A 21,490-nucleotide genomic window follows, 5' to 3' on the forward strand; every position below is an offset into this window, starting at 1 on the left:
CAGCACATATATATGACCAAAAAAAAAAACAAAGAGAAAGAAAAGAAAGCATATAGAAGAAAGAATACCCACAGAAAGGGGAGGCGTGAACAGAGGATTAATCCTCACAATTTTGTGGTGATATATGACACTGTCAGGTATATTTCTTTTTTTTCAAAACCTGGAAATAAGATATCAGGGCATCAAATGTCCTCCTTAGTTTTACAAAATAAATTAGCAAGAAAATTGAAAAAAGATATATCAATTTATATTCTGAATTAGCTGTCTTTATGGAAAAATTCAAAAAAGATTTCTATATGCTTGCTCTAGAAGTGCTGAAGATATGTAATACATATTTTATGAATACCGAAAGATTTCCCTTGAAATCATTTGGACAATTTTCATTAGAATTATCTCAATTTAATTTTTTCCACTTTTATTTCCAAAGATTTATTATTATTTTTTAAGAGACAGGGTCTAGCTCTGTCACCCAGGCTGCAGTGCAGTGGCATGGTCATAGCTCATTGTAGTCTCGAATGCCTGGACTCAAGTAATCCTCCTGCCTCAGCTTCCCAAATGGCTGGGATTACAGGCGTAATATTTGAGGGGAAAAGAACACAAACCTGCATGTAAAAGTGAGCAGAAAACATGAAAAGATAATTCACAAAGGACCTAAAAGTAGCCTTTATCTTTGGATAAATATTATACAAATTAATACTACCCGAAGATACTTTTTTATTTATTAAATTGCCAACAATTAAGTATTGGCAGTACATTCTGTTGGCGAGGCTGTGGAAAATGAGCACTTTCATACATTGTTAGAGAAAATGCAAATTAGTATAATTTTGGAAGGGAATTTGGCAATAGATAACAGAACTATGTATTTACCTTTGATTAAACAATTCCACTTCTAGGAATTCTCTTTTATTTATCTCCAGCAATATAAAAATATATATGCACTTGATAATTTAGCAAGCATTGTTTGTAATTATAAAACACAGAAACAACACAAATGCCTGTAAGTAGGATAGTTTTTAATAAATGTATAACAATATCCAGATAATGATAAACATATAATAAAATTATTTATAAATTTATTTTTAAAATAACAATGGAGAACTACAGCTATTAGAAAGAGGGGGCTGGGCACAGCAGCTCACACCTATAATCCTAGAACTTTGGGAGGCTGAGGTGGGAGGGTCACTTTGGGCCATGAGTTTGAGACCAGCCTGGCCAATATAGTGAGACCATATCTCTACAAAATAAAAAATAAATTAGCCGGGCATGATGGTACACACTGTGGTCTCAGCTAGTCAGGAGGCTGAGGTGGGAGGATCACTGGAGCCCAGGCTTTGAGGCTTCAGTGAGTCATGATTGCACCACTAGACTCTAGCCTGGGCAACACAGTGAGACCCTTTCTCAAAAAAAAAAAAAAAAAAAAAAGGAAGGGAGGATATCTTCAAACAGATATGGAACAAATTTTAGGAAATATTGTCAAGTGAAGAAAGAAGCACAATGATAAAAGAGTATGTATAGTTTATGATATTTACAGTTTTCTACTTTTGCATATGAAAGAAGGGGAAATTTAAAATACATGTATCTATTTGTATAGAAAGAAAACAGGAAGGCACCGCTGGAAATGAATGAGATTAATTATGAGAATGGGTGGGAGTTAGGTAGGAAATAAGAGAGAATGGGAACAGTGTAGAAGAGATTGAGGGGTGGGGTAGTGACCCTTCTTTGCATGTATTTTCTTGTATAGGTTGACTTTTATAACCACGTATGTTTTACTTGCTGAAAAGAAAAATAAAATCAACAAAAATGGGAAACGATAACATGGAATACAAACAAATTAATCCAGTTACATTTCACATGAATAGCGTTGAAGTGAGAGAGGAAGTAACCCCAGTAACTCTCAGACATATTCTTAGGACTTTAGTTCTCAGACTAATGGCAAAAAGAACTGTAACCAAGCATTGAACTCTAGTTACTAGTTTTATTTTTTGCAGTATTATTAGTTAGAAATTCCGAAACTGCTTAATGTGTTTGTAAGGCAAGGCAAATAAATAAATGTATTGTATGTAGATAATGAAAGCCAGATTTTTTACTTTCACATAAGGGAAATTACAAATATGGAAGGAGGAAGGTGTTTAATGTTGGATTATATTTGTAGTATTGGATTATATTTGGAGCTTTCAGTATGAATCAATTATTTTGTTTTTTAAGAGATGGGGTCTCGCTCTGCCATCCAGGCTGGAGTGCAGTGCTGTGATCATAGTTCACTGCAGTTGCGACCTCCTGGGCTGAAGCGATCCTCCCACCTCATCCCCTAAGTAGCCAGGATTAAAGGAATGTGCCACCATGCCTGGTTAATTTTTAAATCTTTTTGTAGAGAAAGGTTTCTCTATGTTACTCAGGCTGATCTTGAACTCCTTGCCTGAAGTGATCCTCCTGCCCCAGCCTCACAAAATTCTGGAATTATAGGCAAATGATTTTTAATTCATAGAAAAAATATGTGTTTATGTGCCCAGGGGTACGTATGTGCATGCATACATATATACACACACATTTTCTAGCTTAGAAACAATGACACGCCAAATAGCAATGTATACATTTAGTGCCCAAATCTTGTTTTCCAAACTCCGTTCTCCACTTTAGGGAATTGACACTTTGGAACAAATATCCAATTTTAGAGCTTGGGCTAGGAAAGAACAAGATGAACCTGGAACATCTTGCTGTGCCAGAAAGTAAGGGAAATGCTCAAAGGTTAATGGAGGTGTTAACTAATGTAGGTGCAGGTACCTTATTACTGTTCTAAAGTCTGAAAGTATTTTGGAGAAAAGGGAGCTCTCATACAGTGTTGTTGGGAACCACTGTGGAGAACAGAATGCAGGTTCCTCAAAAACTAAAAATAGAACCTACCCTCTCTGATCCAGCAATCCAGCTGCTGAGTATATATCCAAAAGAAAAAAAAAAAGCATATCGACGAGATAGCTGCACTCCCATGTTGATTGCAACACCATTCATAATAGCCAAGATAAGGAATTAGTCTAAGTTCCGTAAGCAAATGAATGGATAAAGAAAATGAACCATATATGTACACAATGAAATATTACTCAGACAGAGAAAAGAATGAAGTCCTGTCATTTGCAGCAACAAGGATGGAACTGGAGGCCATTGTGTTAAGTGAAATAACCCAGGCACAGAAAGACAAATACTGCAGCTCATATTTGGGAACTAAAATAAAAAAGTTGAACTCATGAAGAAGATAGAGAGTACAATGAGGGTTACCAGAGGCCAAAGCGTGGAGAGCCAGGGATAAAGACGGGATGGTTAGTGGGTACAAAATACGGTTAGGAGGAATAAGATCTAGTGTTCAGTAGCACAACAAGGTAACTATAGTTAACAGTAATTTATTGTATATTTCAAAATAACTAAAAGAGTGGCGTTGGAATGTTCCCAACACAAAGAAATGATAAATGTTTGAGGTGATGGATGTCCCAGTTACCTTGATTTGAGCATTGTACATAGTATGCCTGTATCAAAATATCATCTGTACCCCATAAATATGTACAATGATTATATATCCATAATTAATTAAAATATAATAAAAATAGTAAGATTTTACTCTGAAAAACATCAAAAGATATTTGAATTTGGATACTCTTCTGGCCCCTCGAGTTTCAGAAAAAGGATTGTAAATCATCTATTTGTTCCTTAGTGTCTGAATACTTGGGGCATGAAGTCATGTTCTACCCTTTCTGACTTGTCTCTTCTGCATATGACAATATTCGTGTGTACATATCTGCATCCACACATGGTGGAGGGTGGAGGTCAGGAGTAGCAGGGGTAGCCTGACCCCTAGCCTTAAGGTTAAGATGATCCAAGCAGCTAAGACAATTCCCTAACTATCCATTATCATTTTGAGGAACTTTCCTATGATTATAAGAACTTTTGAGTATTGTACATAGCTGTAAGGTAAATAAAATACTAATTCTTATGTTTATTTTCAATAATAGGTCACCAGGAAAGTGCATCACCACGGCCACCTCAGGATTCATCTCTTTCTGCCCCCCTGCCCAAACTGTGTGTTTTTGTTACTCCATCCCTTCTTTCAGCAACGTGCAGCCTCTTGGACAACCTCTTGGCGATTGCTCCCAGAGACACCGCAAAGGCTTTTCGACAAGCTCATCTCATAGAACTTCTCTGTAGGTAAGAGATTAAATACTCCTAGAGAGGCATGTGAGTAGAGAGAAATTTACACGAGCTGTATTCATGACTTAATATAAGATTTCACGTGACCTGGGAATACAGCTTTATTCTTTTTTAGGCTCATTGAACTCCAGGAGTTTGCTTTTGCCAGAATTGTCTTGATAGTTTTTATTTTACATCTATTAAAGCACTTGTATTAGTTTGTTATCTTGACTATTAAGGCCAAAGAAAAACTCTTGCTTTCTAAAATTCATGGATTCTAAACCTTATTTATCCCCCAGCACACTTAAGGAATATGGTGCTATCCCCTATTCTTAATGGATGTGAGGGAGTTTGGGAATTCATCTTTTTAGTGGTCATATAAGAATAATGTCCCTGGGTTGAAAAATTATTGGTTAAATTCATTTGGAGTTATTTTGTTGTGGGAAATTAAACTTTTCATCAGAAAGTATTCTGATAAAATTTAGGGAAATTAAATTCAAAGAAAAATTCTTTGAATTTTTATTACTCACTTATTTGATATTAATCAGTCTGTAACATATTTTTTCTGAATTTCTAATAAAGTATAGTAGAAAAGGACTAGATATTGAATTCAGGCTGACCTAAGATCTAATTGTAGTTCATTCACTCAGTAGCTTGCAGCCTTGGGAAATTAATCTCTACTGTGTCATTAACACCTATTTAATGGGGTTAGTGTGAGAATTAAAAGTGATGGTATCTAGGATACCCCCTTATCTACTAGTAAATGTTACTTCTCTTTTCTTCTGGTGTCCAGTTTATTCTAGCCAACCATACCCACCTCCTTTCGACCGCATGTTTATTTGCATTTCTCTGTCTCTCTGTCTCTTTACCTTGGAACATTCACCATCTGAAATGTTTTCTGTCTTTTTGCCAAATCATAGTGCCTTCTCTTTGTTTTGGGGATATTAAAAGAATTCTAAAAAATATAAACTCTAAAAGAAATATTCCTTGTTTCACCTCATTCAATTGTAATTATTCCTTTAACATGTATGATATGCAATGACTTTGTTCTGGCTTTGATATTTATTGGTCATATTTCTACTGTGCCTACTCAGATTGGAAAAGTAACTGCTAGTCAGTTGGCTTTCCTTCCTGGATGCTCCTGCCTGAAGATGACCAAAATAGAGCTCTAGGGATAGGATATTCTTTGCTTCTTATGAGTCAGCTAAGAGCCTGATGTGGCATTGAGGCCACAGGGGCATTAAAAGACCTTTTATGACAAAGGCTTATATTTCCATACCTGTTTTTCATTTTTGACTTAAAAAAAATCCTACCTGTTTTACTTTATTTTTGTTATTATTATTTTTATTTTTTTGACACGGAGTTTCACTCTTGTTGCCTAGGCTGGAGTGCAATGGCATGATCTTGGCTCACTGCAACCTCCGCCTTCTGGGTTCAAGCGATTCTCCTCTCTCAGCCTCCTGAGTAGCTGGGATTACAGGCATCCGCCACTACACCTGGCTAATTTTTGGTATTTTTAGTAGAGATGGGGTTTCACCATGTTTACCAGGCTGGTCTCGAACTCCTGACCCCAGGTGATCCGCCCGCCTTGGCCTCCCAAAGTGTTGGGATTACAGGTGCGAGCCACCGCGCCTGGCCTGTTTTACTTTATTTTGTTTTTGTTACTTTCTAAATATGAACAGTGGTTTTGCTATTTTAGCCAGTATTTTTGCTATTAGGAAAGTAACCACCAAGGTTCCTGTTACTCATTTGCTTTCTTCCTGAATGGGCCGTATTATATTTTATTCTGCTTTTAATTAGGTTTCTTTAGATATTTTCTTCACAACTCTTTGCTTCTCACTTTTCTCTGACAAGATATTTTCCTGTTTGAAGGTAACCCAGGATACAATTTGAAATTCTTCTTATTTTTATAAACATTTTCTTTACTTATAAAGATCCTTTCTCTTGAATTGTATTTGAGTTACCTTTAAACTTCAAATTCTGATTTCTTAATCGTTAATAAAAAGTATACTAATCTTCTGAAGGATTTTCTTTTTCCGATTGTCACAGCATTGCAGATGCTACCCTCATACAGACATGTGTCCAGGAACTCAGAGCCCTGCTGCCTTCATCACCTCCAGCTGAACACACTCAGGCTCAGGTAAGCATCTCAAGTCTGTTTGTGGGTTTGTTTATGTTAGGTGTCAAAAGTAAAAATCTTGTGAGGAGATACTAGTCATGGGAGAAGGATGAAAACTTCTCAAAATATACATGGTATGATGAGATTATTTGAAATTTTAATATGGGACATGTTTGGATGTTAGAAAAGAGAGGTGGGGTTTGAAGACTTGGATTCTATTCTTGACTCCATCATTAACCAGCTTTAAATGTATGATCAAGTGTCTGGATATCTTGGAGCACCACTTTAATAAAGAGGGACATTGGTATAGTTCACCTCCTGCTTCTGTGATTTTAGGCTATCTCTGTTATGTCTGTTATTTACACCAAAGTTAAAGTTGTTAAAATATTTGGTGGCTAAGTTATATGTGTTTTCAAAGCCCAATTTGATAAAAGTGATGTATTATTGTTCCTTCACAGATATTTACTGTTTTAAATTCTTGCCTATAGCTAGAATCTATTTATAAAACATGCTTAACAATTATTCATGTAGCTGTTGCTAACAAAAATTTTGTTTCAAAATCAAATTTTAAGAAGGGCTGCAAGATTTTTTGGGAGGTGATGAATTAAAGATGAAGTAGACCAGTATCTCTTGCTTTGAGATGTGTTCTTTGAACTGAATAAGACAGACCCCATTACAAAGTTTGGGAACGCTACACACATGGTCTTTGAAGCACTTGTCCTGGTGCAGTGTTTTCACCCGAGCATGCCTATTGCATAATGACTGTCTCCTCCATTTTTCTGCTCTCCATCCAGCAAATCTTTGTTGAGTACCTGCTGTGTGCCTGGATATTCTCCAAGTGAATAAAACAAAGACCCTTCCACAAGTTGGGAGAATAGATAATTAGAAAATCCATATATGCCTGATGATGATAGACATCTCAGAAGAAAAATTAAAGTGATGGCAGAGTTGGAAGGGTAGGGCCGTTCCGCTTAGGATGATTAGTCAGTGACGTGGGACCCAAAGTTAGTGAAGTTAGTCCTATGGTCATTGCAAGACCCCTGAGGTTGGGGTATGCTTGGCCTATCCAAGAAACAGCAAGGAGGGCAGAGTGGCTGGAGCAGAATCTATGAGGGCGAGATGAGACCAGAGGGGCACAGTCAGCTCCATGAAGTCAGGGCCTTGCTGGCTGTTAAATTCCGTTGTGTTCTGAGTGTCTGGCGCAGGGCTTGTCTCAAAACAGCTACTCACTTGATCCTTGTGCGATGAGTGAATAATAGCAGTAGCAACAATTATGGGTATTTGTTTTTGTTAATTCATGTAATCTTCACAATAATCATGAAGTTTCGTTAATGTCATAAAGGAAATGCCTGAGGCCCAGAGAGGTGAGTGACTTGTTCAAGGTCTCTGACATAGATTCCAACCCATGCAGGTCAGTTCCAGGGCCTACATTCTTAACCACTGCACTAGCTAGGCTTATGTAGATTAAATGCTTTTGGGCTCTTGGTATTAATATAAGATCATTCACTCATTCCAGAAATTTCTTGAGCCTCTGCTTTACCAGATTCTGTTCTAGGTGCTAGTGATACGTCATTGAACAAAGCAGACGAACATCTCTGCTCACGTAGAGTCTGTCATAAATGCAGGAGACAGTAAGCAAGTACATAAAATGTATTTTATCAGATAGTCACAAATGGTATGAAAAAAGTAATTGAGGATGGGTAAAAGCGGTGTGTCAGCAAGGGTGGCTATTTTTAGGTAGTGTGGTCAGAAAAGGTCTCCTAAAAGTGACACTTAAGCAGAAAGCTGGGGAGGTGAGGGCAGGCTGCGAGTGCCTGCAGCAGACGGCGTGGTCAGAGCCCTGGTGGCGCGTTATACTCTGCTAAAGGTATGATGTATTAAAGTTTGTGGTTGGTTGATTGGTATTTTTCTTTGAAGAGAGCCATACATAGAAAAAGAGTTACTTTATTAACTACTCTTAATACATTAATATTTTATTTAATCTTGAATGTGATCATATACAAAAGAATCTTTAGCAATTCAGCTTTTTCTCTATAACACTTCTTGCCTCACCTGGCATGGTTTATCTATTTATGGTAAGATTTCATACATCCAGAGGTCAGACTTGCTGTAATTTCAGTAGTGTAGAATATGAATGTAATATGAAGTCTCAAGACTTCACAGCAATAAACAAATTAAATTTCACAAACCGAAGAGTTTGTGTAGTCTAGAGCCACCTACATTTTTACATAAAGTAAGTTGGCAGATTAGATAAAGGGAGGATGCATTCATCAGGAGAAGTAGGACAGAACTATTTGTAAATAGTCTGAGACCGTTGACTTCAGAGACACATACTCCACAAATTTACAACAGGCCCTCGACTCTTCATTACCCTCTTACAACCCCAGAATAAGGTGAGAGGAAGAAGTGTGTGTGTGTGTGTGTGTGTGCGTGTGTGTGTGTGTGTGTGTGTGTGTATACAGAGAGAGAATGACTGATTTCAGAATATCTTTATAAAATTCGCTTATATGTAACTGGCTCATTGCTTGAGAGTAGGGGACAAATGAGACATCACAGCTCATTCTTTAATTGTTACATATTCAGAGGATTATTTTTCTGAAAAGTACTTTTGCCAGTTAATACTTAACAATATTAGCATCAGGCAAATTCCAGAGATGGTTTTGTTGGTAATATTGAAGATGATTTAATTTTTTCTCTTATAGTTAATAATAGTATTTTTATACTGAGGGCAAAAATAGAACATATTTGCATTTTATTTGTAGCAATAACTAGGCTATTAGGCTAGATAGCCCCCACCCCCACTTACCCGCTTTGAAGGGTATTTTTGTAATCTATCTTTCTTTACAAAATTATAGACTTTATGGCTTTGTTATACACTTTTCTACTTCTTCCAGAATATTGATTTCATAATTTGACTACTTGAGAAATATGGAGACTTTTTTTTTCTTTTGAAACAGAGTTTTGCTCTGTCACCCAGACTGGAGTTCGGTGGTGTGATCACAGCTCACTATAGCCTCTACCTTCTGGGCTCAAGTGGTCCTCCCATCTCAGCCTCCCAAGTAGCTGGGACTGCAGGCATGCACCACCATGCCCAGCTAATTTTTATATTTTTTGTGGAAACAGGATCTCGCCATGTTGCCCAGGCTGGTCTCAAACTCCTGGGCTCAAGCCATCTGCCCACCTTGGCCTCTCAAAGGACTGGCATTACAGTACGAATGTGTTGGCCACCACATCTGGTCAAGATTTTACTTTTTAAATGAAATTTAAAACTTGACTTGGAAAATATTGCTTGTTTGGTGTATAGTTGACAGTATTAATAGGGCTGTTAATGACATGCTTATGAGAAAAATAATGCTTTGTCTGCTATGTGTTAATTTCAGATCTTGAAAAAGTATGATTAATATTTTATTTTTATTAACTTGTGTTCCAAAAGTAAAATACTGTATCACTGAGATGGGCTTTTTATATGGCATGTTTGATTTTACCCTATCTCCTTTTCAAATAGGTTTCCTTTCTCCTGGAATACCTATCCTCTTTGTCCAGGCTTCTGCAGTCATGTTTATTGGTGGAGCCTGACCTTGTGATTCAGGATGAGCTTATGAAACCTCTTATCACCAATATCATTGGAATTCTCACCATATGTACCAAAGATGTATTAGGTAAGCTTAATTGTTTTAATTTAGAATGTAAGTTAATAATATTGAGGAAAAAAACTTACTCTGTTCCGGAAATTCACTTGAAGGTTACTTTTCAGTTTCTTTTTGCTAGTATTTTGGAAGGCTTTGATAATATGTTTCATAGTTTGGATGTCTTTTAATGATACTACTTAAGACAAGTGTATAGTATAATAATGGACTACGCTTGAGTTTTAAGAAATGAGAGCAAAGCTCTCTATGTGATGTTGGAAAGTACAGTGAGTTCTGGGTATTAATTATTCTTATAGGGCGCGGTGGCTTACGCCTGTAATCCCAGCACTTTGGGAGGCCGAGGCGGGCGGATCACGAGGTCAGGAGATCGAGACCATCCTGGCTAACACGGTGAAACCCCGTCTCTACTAAAAATGCAAAAAATTAGCCGGGCGAGGCGGCGGGCGCCTGTAGTCCCAGCTACTCGGGAGGCTGAGGCAGGAGAATGGCGTGAACCCGGGAGGCGGAGCTTGCAGTGAGCCGAGATCGCGCCATTGCACTCCAGCCTGGGCGACTAAGCGAGACTCCGTCTCAAAAAAAAAAAAAAAAAAAAAAAAATATTTTCTTATAAACTATGGCTAAGGCTAAAAACCTGATAAATCATTCCCAATAACAAGTATAAGCCAATCTAGAATATACCAAAAATTTTCTAAGGTCCTAAATTGTTGAAATGTGTATATATTTTATGATCTAATGTTATCTTCAGAGAAAATATTTTATGATGAAAAGTTGAATGTAATGCTTAGTGGAGAAAATTAAAGCAAAGTAGGATCTTTGTCAAAATCTAATATAATTGTTTTAAAAGTGGAAATAATCATTTATAATGAAGTAATTGACCATTTGGTAATTCTCTTTACCTTTCAGTTCGTTTTTATTTGAACTGTGGATTTACTTGGTTTTAGATCTGGAAAATGAAGTGTGTTATGATACCCAGCAGAGCCAGTTCTCAGCATCTCATCAGTGTTAAAATGATCTCGATGTTAAAGGAATAGTAATTCCTTACTTAGAAATTCAACAAGTGGCAGTGATATCCTAACTCAGCTTATTAGGTTAGACTGGACAAGCTCAGCAAGATGATATCACCCCCAGTTCCTAAGGAGTGAAAATTGATTCTGGGGAGAACAGGGTGAGGCAAAAACATCTTAGAAATTACAATGGTTTGTAGCCTCCCAAAGCTCAACTCTACCTGAGACAATCTTATTACTTAGTATTTCTCTTCTTGATTTTTCTTGAGAATTCCTTGAGAAACATTGATGTTGAGTTCATGGAAGATACACAAGATGTTTGCAAGACTAGTGCCACAAAACTGTGGTGAATAGATGACAGCAGCTGGAGGACCTTTGGTTAATTGTTCGATCCCAAGGTCATGTAGCAAAAGGTGGTCTGTGTATCTTGGCTGCTATTGACTGCCTTGTGAATGCTTTTTATTGATCCTCTTGCCTTTCTGTATGATTTGGGCTTTGAAAATTAAATGGAAGTAGTATATATTTATTTAATTACATAAAAGTTGTTTAACCCATCATTAATTACATCAAGCACTGAAAGGAAAAAATATCAACAATGTCTGAATGTACATCTATTAGCTGGTTAAATTAAAAATTGTTTTCTCATATCTAGCAAAATACTTCAAAAGTTCACTAAAAATATTTTTTAAGAAGTTTTTAAATTTTTTTCTGGAAAAAATAACTTTTAAATGATTTTATAAGAGTTTATTATATTGCTATTATGTATTATGAATTGTTAATTTATGTATGTAAATTGATACATCGTGATATATAAATATAAATAAATTACATGAAAAGTTATTTAGCAAGTATAGGTACAAAGCTAAATTTGATGTTAATAGGTCTTTAATTTTTAACTTAATTTTCAGCTTAAATGTTTTATTCAGCTATTCTTAAGCCTGTATTGAATAAAAACAGTAAGCTCTATACTTAGCCTTTTTATGTACAAAGTACAGATGTACATATAGTACATAAAGAGATATACAGTATATCTGGGGAATTAAAACCTTATGGGGATGGCAATGAGGAAACATATTTCTAAAACAAATTCTTTAGGGAGCCACTAATGGCAAAAGGGTTGAAAAACACCAAGGATTGTCCTGGGAAGGTGCAATTTTCAAGTACCTCGTAGGAGCTTAGTACACCTAGATGGATGTTCTCTGGGTTAACGTCCTATAAAGTTTACATTATAGTGGAATTTGGTAAAAGATGACAAATCCTCCTGATGGCATGGCCAGAGAGAGTCCTCGGCGACTGCTCTACAGCTTCCATTTACCTGAGTGCAGAGAAGGGAAAATGTGTCCTCATCCTAGAAGGTTAATTGCCACATCCTTAGCCATAGGAAGAGCTGCAGAATCTTCTTTTGTGTCGTGCTTTTCTTTGTGGGATGATACTTTTCTTGGTTCTTCAAAGAAATTCCTTCTTTTCTACTTTGACCTTGGCACACTGTGCTTTCCTTTCACCCCTGCACAAAGCTGCTGGAGGGGATAAAGGAAATAGGGGAAAACTTACTCTGACAAAAGTAGCACAAACAATGACATGTTTTGATAATGTGCCAATATGTAGTTCTGCAGTCATGGCTTAATATTCAGTTTGTCACACCTTCTGATTGTTCTTGAGTATGCTTTAATAAGAGCAGAGTTCGCGAGTGTGGCTTTATATGCAGGAGGGTGGAGGGGAGATATCTTAAGAAGCAATGGAAAAGAGAAGTTAATTGAAATAACTGTTGGATAATGCTGAATTAGATTTGTCTTCATTTGATAAGTACACACCCCTCATTTTAAGTGTAATGAAGTGTCTGTGTTAAGTTTCATATCTTGAAAGGTTCTTTTCCTTTGTGTTGATAACTTGAAGTGTTTTGATTAATTTTGTAGATAAAGAGTTAATATCAGCTTTTTATCACACATGGACACATTTATTTAATCTTCTGGCCACGCTCCTGAGGAAAGCTGGTGCCGTCACACTCCCGTCTATTACCGTGGCCCTGGCCAAGCACTGGACAGCAGTGATTGGTAAGAAGATACTTGCATAATCTTGGGGGCGTTCTGCTAATAAAATGAGATAATTATTCTGCTTGTTTAGATATGTAAATTCACTAAAATTAAGTAATTATGGCGTGCATATAAAAGAGATATCAGGGTGCTTGCTTTGAAAAATTTGCAGTGTTCTTGAGTGCCCCCAAAAAATGCATTTTTGAAAAATTGAAACGCAAGATAACATAAAAGTGAGTTAGAAAAGCCTGTGGTTTTATTATTTTTTTTATTTTTAAAGCTTTTTAAAGACATCATCCCTGAAGCTCTCTTTTATTGTATTGGCCACTCTTGGTTTTTTTAAATTTTACTTTGAGTTCTGGGATACATGTGCAGAATGTGCAGGTTTGTTACACAGGAATACATGTGCCATGGTGGTTTGCTGCACCTATCAACCCATCATCTAGATTTTAAGCCCCGCATGCATTAGGTATTTGTCCTAATGCTCTCCCTCCCCTTGCTTCTCACCCCCTGACACGGTGTTTGATGTTCCCCTCCCTGTGTCCATGTGTTCTCATTGTTCAACTCTCACTTGTGAATGAGAATATGCAGTGTTTGGTTTTCTGTTCCTGTGTCAGTTTGCTGAGAATGATGGCTTCCAGCTTCATCCATGTATCTGAAAGGACATGAACTCATTCTTTTTTTATGGCTGCATGGTGTTCCATGGTGTATGTGTGCTGCATTTTCTTTATCCAGTCTGTCACTGAAGGGCGTTTGAGTTGGTTCCAAGTCTTTGCTATTGTGAACAGTGCCACAGTAAACATACATGTGCATTTGTCTTTATAGTAGGATGATTTATAAAACTTTGGGTATATACCCAGTAATGGGATTGCTGGGTCAAATGGTATTTCTGGTTCTAGATGCTTAAGGAATTGCCACACTGTCTTCCACAATGGTTGAACTAATTTATACTCCCACCAGCAGTGTAAAAGCTTTCCTGTGTTCTCCACATCCTCGCCAGCATCGGTTGTTTTCCTGACTTTTGAATAATCACCATTCTAACTGATGTGAGATGGTATCTCATTGTGGTTTTGATTTGCATTTATCTGATGACCAGTGATGATGAATTTTTTTTTTCATGTGTGTGTTGGCCACATAAATGTCGTCTTTTGAGAAGTGTCTGTTCATATCCTTCGCCCACTTTTTGATGGGGTTGTTTGTTTTTTTCTTGTGAATTTGTTTAAGTTCTTGTGAATTTGTAGATTCTGGATGTTAGACCTTTGTCAGATGGATAGATTGCAAAAATGTTCTCCCATTGTGTAGGTTGCCTGTTCACTCTGATGATAGTTTGTTTTGCTGTGCAGAAGCTCTTTAGCTTAGATCCCATTTGTCAGTTTTAAGCCTGTGGTTTTATAAAGGTACGTATGATATGATTATAAAACAATGAGATAAATTTTCTTGTATTGGTATAGAAACCAGTATCATTTCTGACATATGTGCATTGTATGCAGATACATCTTCATATATAAAATCCCGTATACATGATAACATGGAAAGTTGTGATAACTTTCTCATGACATCAGAATTTTCTTAGAGTACAGAAATGCCAAGAGTATAGTATAATTATTTTTATGTTTTTCATATGATAGTTGCCCACTAAAATAAACATGGTTATCTTAAAATAACTAATCTTTAATTTTTCATGAAGCCTCCTAAATTTTAGCATAGCAAAAAGCTGTTTTTTAACATAAATATTTAACATAACTAACATTTATGTAACCTTTTTAAACAACCTGCTTAAATGTACTCAAAATTGAGTTATTTTAAGTTTCTAAAGTACCTGCTAATTCAACTGACTGATTTTTTTTTTAACATTTAACATTTGATCATTCGGTAAAGTTAAATGCATGATACAATTTTTAACCAAAGCGATAGTAAGAATTATGGCAAAATGCATGTTTAACAAGGAACAGAATTGTTAGTTTTCTGGATATAGGAGGTCTGAGTCTACCATGGAGTACAGTGTCCACACAGGATATCATTATTTTGTTTAAAATATAATAATTGAAAGAGATTGACTGATTAAGACGTTGGGATTTTCTTCTTGTATTTATTGAGGGAAAATTAGTTTATCACCTGAATCGCCAATATTATCAATAGAAAGCATGATGCTACCCACATTAGATAAATCTGGCCAGCAGCTTGTTTTGGTAAATAAAGTTTTATTGGAATATAGCCACACTCATTTACATATTTCATATGGCTGCTTTCATGCTACAACAGTTGAGGTGAATAGTTGTGAAAAAGCCAGTTTCCTGCGGAGTATAAAATACTTGCTAGTTGGCCCTTTACAGAAAAAGTTTGCTGACCTCTGACTTAAACTTTACCTGACACTGTTTCTCTAGTGATAAATACATATTAAATTCAAAACCTTTCTTCAAAATATGTGTACATTTTTATGTAATAGTAGTGCTAACCAAAAGTAACTTACTGCATAAATGGTTTTAATAATAGTAATGTTAATGAAAACATTAATAACAATTATTGATTTTTTTGCCATGGTTTTATTTTTGGTTTTTGTTTTTTTAATCAATTTCCATCTCATATGCCCATATACATTTAAAACATCTCGTGGTCACCCCATAACTTGTGTTATCTGTAACAGTCTTTTCTCAGACTTGACTAATATTTGGACATCATTTAAATGAACATAATTCTTATGAAACCCCACTGCTACTTTATTTTTCTTATGTAACTTTAATTTGTACATGCCAAAATCTAAGCAAAAATTTTTGTGGTTATAATTCTCACACAAGCATAAATCTAAAATATAAAATCAAATAAAATGATAAATCCAATTTTTCAAGTTAATAAAATGTAAAACAACACATATTATTTTGATTAAACAACATCAGTGTTCACAATAGAAAATTAATAATGACTGTTTCAGTGTAAATTCCTTTTGAGTTTGGCCTGTTCTTTCTACTCTGTATTAAGTTTGTGAATCATCAGTTCATGACCACTCATGTGCTGTCTGAACTGTGAAATATTTGTTTGTACATTGTGCCAACACTGCATACTAAGTCTTGCTTTTAAGTTCTGTTTGGCATCAGCTCCTTTAAAAATTGCAACGCAATCACATAAGTTGGTAATCTAGATGATCCAGAGTATAGTTACTTTAAAATCAATTTGATTTCCTTCTTTGTTTAATTTTGAAGAAATTTTCAAACATTCACATCTGAAATTATCCTTTTAGATATGTTCTGCAAATGTGCAGGCTTGTCTGCCACGTGTCCTGCCCTGTATACTGCCAGCCTGCAATTCCTTTCTATTCTCTTGACTGAAGAAGCAAAAGGGCATCTCCAGGCTAAGAGCAAAACAAATTTATGCCATAGTCCAACAATGGCTTCACTTCTTGATGAGACTCAGGAAAATCAGAAATCTCTAGAACGACTTAGTGATGTAATTCTTCAGGTATGTCATTTCTTGGTTTTTCAGAAACTTTATTTAGCATTTAAATGAATTGACTTTCAGTCATGTTCTTGTTAAAAGCTTTCTCAGTCATTTAAATTAAGAAATAGTGATGCTTATTATGACTGTTTAAATGATACAAAAGTTTATCAAGTTAAATTAACTGTCTCCTCCTTAGCCCCACCTGCTTATGTTGACCAGTTTCTTCAGTGAGTATGATGTAAAAATTTGAAGTGAAATATTACTCATCTAAATCTAACAGTTGATCAAAACAGTGTTTCATATCATGACCAAAATGAATATATTTCAGGAACACAGTTATAGTTCAAAATTTATTGCAATTTTAAAGATACGTCTGTGTCTCTGAAAATATATTCTAAGTGACATTTGTTTTCTATAAATGGACTACAGAATTTTGGGGTTGGTTACATGCATAGGTAAGTGGACTTGTCTGGCACATTTGGAAGAAAATGCCCCCTTTCCAAGCCCTGTTGCCTGTTTTATCTTATAAAATTATGTTTACGGTCTAAACTGTGAATCAAGAATTTGACTCATCAGAAAACATTCTAAAATCACTAAAGTATTATTTTATAAGTAGATTAGTAATTTTTTAAAAACTGTGTGTTTTTAGACAAAGTTTGTGTATTTAGACAAAAAACTGTGTGTTTTAAACAAAGTTTACATTGTTTTTTACAAATAGGAATATTTTCAGTTTTTCAGTGTTTAAAATTATTCTTTTTAATCATATGGTTTTATGATTTTTGTCTTCTCACTGAAAGGTGGAAAAGTAGTAGAATTGTTTATTGAAGAATTTGCTTCAGCTTCCCAATCAGCCAGCCACATTTGGCAAAGAGAAGATTGTTTCTGTGCTGATTTGTTATAGTTCCTTTGTTGCTTAGAAGATTGTTCCTGTGCTGATTTGTTATAGTCCCTTTGTTGCTTAGAATTTGGAGATTTTCACCCACTTCTTTGCCTGTGAGAGTCATAGTATGCAGATATTTCTGGTATGACTGCTTGTGCATTTTGGGCACTAGGCTTGATTATGTTGAGATGCAGAAAGGATTGCCCGTAAGAGAGGAGAAGATGCTTCCTGATCCACCCAGGAGCTGGCCTGTGGAGAGTGTCACAGGTTCCTCGGGGACTTTGTCTCTCTTGTGCTCCAGAATCTGGTTGCCTTTCCAGCATAGATAAGAAGCCTGTTAAGGCATCCCCCATTTTCTCATCCATCTCCAGCAGCACCTTCAGAAGCCTGGATAGAGCTTTAGGGGAGAAGGTTCCTCAGAGCCTTTCTCTAAAAGCCTCTTATTCTTGGGAGGCCATAGCTTTCCCGTACCTACTACCTCACTGTCAGTTCACTCAAATTTTCTTAGTTGAAAACAAAAACTGGACATTGTCCCAGTTTTCTCATTCCCCGTCAGAACAACAGACTTTATTTCCCAATGATTAACTGAGTCTCCAGTTTTGCACTTTAAAGAATGTTGTAAGGAGGAAAATTCAAACCTTTTCAAAAGTCTCCCAACCACAACCCCTATCTAATTTAATTATAAATTTCCTAACTTTGGCTTTGGTTGGAGCACTGTACTGCTTGGGGAAAGGCTTTTGCTCTTGCTGACACACTTCTGATCAGAGAATTTCAGTGACTACTCAGAGGAGAGTGGGGTGAGGGCAGTGTGCTGGGCCCCACCCTTCTTGCTGAGGCCAAAATGGCAATAGCTCTGGGAGCCTGGCTCTGCATGGATGACTGTGGGTGTCCTGCAACCAATCCTCCTGGACCTGGTGAAATTTAAAGACTTCCAGCCAGGCAAAGCCAGGGCTATTTTATTTCCCAACTCTTTAATCTTGTTTGTGGTGCTGTGTTTGAAGGATCCGTGATGAGACTCATGATACATATGGATCCATGTAGCGTAATGAATCAGTTTATAATAGTATACACAGGAAAAAAAAAAAATCTGTGCTAGAGGAATTTGTGCAATTTACCTTGTCCTTATTTTTAGCTAATACTTTGTAATATTATTCATTATAAAAGCTTTTGTTTATAACTTTTTATGTTACCTTTTTGGACAAAGAAAATGAGATAGCCTACAGTCACAGAATATCTCAACGATTTTCCTAATGACTAGCTAATTTTCCTCTTTATTTCTTCTAAATTACAAAAAATGTGTTTCGTGAGAGTATGGGTATATTAACCAATTATTTAAACCACGTTTCCTAATAAATCATACTTCTTGTGTTCATGTAAGCAGTAGAATTTGGATACATGACATCTGTTAGAAAGGCACAGACAAGTTTAAGACAAAGTGAAGAGAGAAAGTATACTTCTGGCACACTTTTGACAAAATGTGTAATTAATGTAAGTTGGGACAGTTAATGGGCCTGTTAAATTACAAATACTGTTTTCTTTGCCCTATAGAAATAGGGTATGTGAATTAAAGTATTATTAGAATACACTCAACAGCAAAACGTTTTGATAAGTAATAAATATAGCTTACTATATGTCCATGGAGGCTGTGGGTTAGGCCGAGTGCTATATGAAGCAAAGTAAACTATAGTCTTTAAATTATCCAAAGAAATTATATTCTAAAATTGATGTCTTTCAAAGGTCCTTATTTAAGTTTTCTGTAAAGCCATACTCAAGAAACATTTGATGTGGGATGTTAGGCAGATCACTTCTTGTGATTCAGTTCTTCAAGTACAAAATGATAGGATTTTATTACATTATTACTAGGTTTCAGCTGCCTCTAAAATCTCCATCCTCCTAACAAATATTGTTAGTTCCAAATATTGGAACTTCAATTAAAATGTCTGGGCAGAGTTATCTTTTAAATGGTGCTTTATAGCACTGTCCCATAGGGGATACATGTTGAAAGTATTCATACTTACATCTTCAGTCATGTGTGTTTTTTTGTAAGTCCATGTTGAGGTGGTTTCAGACTTTGAACATTTTCTAAGAAATATTTAGCTGTCTTTTGTCCATAAAATACTGAACACATTTGACTTAGTGGAGATTTTACCTTCCCTAGTTTATGAAGATACAGTAGTCTCCTCTTATCTGTAGTTTTGCCTTTTGTGACTTCAGTTACCCATGGTTGATTGTAGTCCAAAAATATTAAATGCAAAATTTCAGAAATACACAATTCTTAAGTTTTAAATTGCATGCCATTCTGAGTAGTATGATGAAATATTGCTCTGTCTCCCCCGCGGGATGTGAATCATCCTATGTCTAGCTTACCCACGCTGCATATGATACGTGCCCATTCATCACTTAGTATAGCCATCTTGGTTATCAGACTGACAAATCACAAGATGAAGAAGGATGAGTGCATTGTAGTAAGATATTTTGAGAGAGAGAGGCCACAATCACGTAATTTTTATTATACTATTCTGTGTTATTGTTTGTTATTGCTAATCTCCTACCTGCCTAATTTATAAATTAAACTTTATTGTAGTTACATATGTATAGGAATAAAACTTAGACTATATGGAGTTGGGTACTATTCATGATTTTAGGTATCCACTGGGGGGGTGTTGGAATGGATCCCCCAAGGATAAGGGGGCCTACTGTGCTCAGTATGTTTTATTTGCAAATACATAATAGATAACAAGATCAATAAAAATCTCTCTATATGTAGTAGATTTTGTCTATAATTGATATATTAATTGAGATGTTGAATTAATTTTGCTCCTTATATTTGATCTGATATCTAAAAGTAGTAATGCAAATGAGGAACTCTTGCGTCTTGTTTTAGATGTATTTTGTGCTCACATGTAGTGAATGGTGAAATTCAAGGGTAAATCTGTTGAAAGGAAGGCTTATATATTTAAGATACTGTTGTGTTGATGAATGTTCACTGTAATTAAAAAGCCTATTTTTACATTAAGTACCTTTTGGAAAGAAAGCAAAAAAGTCTTGACCTAGAATAGCCTCCGTCACTTAAGTGTACAGAAGGGATTAATCTAGAAAGAGCATGACATTTAGAGGAATTTTGGTTGATGAGAAGACATTATTTCTTGCTCTGTATCTTCTTGATTTTTCTCTTTTTTGTGTATTTGCATCATCTGGCAGCTAGTTATCTGTTGCTTGAGTTTATTCTCAGCCTTGCTGCCTCCAGGCTCCTCACACTTCCAGTCGTGTCCACTTGCTGTGTCGCAGAGATGCTCAGGCTGCTTTTCAGTCTGCAGTAAGGACTGTATGGAAACTGATAGAAAGTCCGTCCTTCACTCCAGCCTTCCCTTCAGTATATGTTGGAAAGTATATGAATTTACCATAGGTTAATCCTGTTTGTTTCCTTTTTGTTTGTTTGTTTGTTTTTGGGTTGGGGCTTTGATTTCAGTTTTACCGTGTACACATTTTAGAGAACCAAACAGTTCTATCTGTAAGTTTTTACTAAAGGTAGGAGATTTTTGCCTTCATTCCTCATTTTCTCAGAGGTGACCACTTATACCTCATTTAGCTACTTTTTATAGCTTCTCTTTCGTGTTTCTAAATAACATGCTTATATTTTTTTATCTTGATTATTCAGTTTTAGATATTATCTGTTGAATTCCTACTATGGAAAATGAGACTTTAGCTTTTTTTTCATGCCCCATCCACCTACCCTACCAAAATGGGTTCCCTTCTCATTCTCCTAATATTAATATACCATAATGCCAATTAGATAATAGGCAGCATGAATGGTATTAAATTTGTGACAGTGTTACACACAATTGAACCGTGTTGCAGACAGTGTTTAACTTTCTTTTCTTGCACAGCTTTTGTTTCCCTTAGAGGTAATTATTGCATTATTTTAAAAAGTGCTGACTTTTATCACTTATAAACTCCATGCTCTTTGCTAGAATTAAATATCCTCTCGGTGTGTTCAGAATTGTCAGAACTTCATCGCTTCATCTTTTGAAATAAATCTCTTCCCAATTCCTTCTGACCTACTTGGTGCCTGTTGTCATCCTGGGGTATTCATTCACCGGTTTCTGGGAATTCCTTTACCTCTGTGCGAGGTGCAGTCTCCTGTCATCCTGGGATATTCATTCACCGGTTTCTGGGAATTCCTTTACCTCTGTGCTAGGTACAGT

General features: G+C 36.0%; 1 protein-coding gene across 15 annotated transcripts in view; it reads left to right on the forward strand.

Moving 5' to 3' along the window:
- The window catches only part of RTTN (rotatin), a 193,793-nt gene that overhangs the window by 132,866 nt on the left and 39,437 nt on the right, over positions 1 to 21,490 (forward strand). For 13 of the 15 annotated variants that reach the window (XR_012427194.1, XR_012427193.1, XR_012427192.1 and 10 more), the window contains 5 exons: positions 3,999 to 4,191; positions 6,223 to 6,313; positions 9,798 to 9,951; positions 12,857 to 12,994; positions 16,209 to 16,426. Coding sequence is in view for 10 of the 15 variants with exons in the window: in XM_074022620.1 (XP_073878721.1) it covers positions 3,999 to 4,191; positions 6,223 to 6,313; positions 9,798 to 9,951; positions 12,857 to 12,994; positions 16,209 to 16,426 (794 nt within the window). In the remaining 5 variants the exon portion in view is untranslated. Of the gene's footprint in view, positions 1 to 3,998; positions 4,192 to 6,222; positions 6,314 to 9,797; positions 9,952 to 12,856; positions 12,995 to 16,208; positions 16,427 to 21,490 lie in introns of those variants that run through there. The other 2 variants (XR_012427195.1, XR_012427196.1) reach the window with 2 other exon arrangements.

The sequence above is a fragment of the Macaca fascicularis genome, chromosome 18, assembly GCF_037993035.2.
Source record: "Macaca fascicularis isolate 582-1 chromosome 18, T2T-MFA8v1.1".
In the NCBI taxonomy this organism is placed as follows: Eukaryota; Metazoa; Chordata; class Mammalia; order Primates; family Cercopithecidae; genus Macaca; species Macaca fascicularis.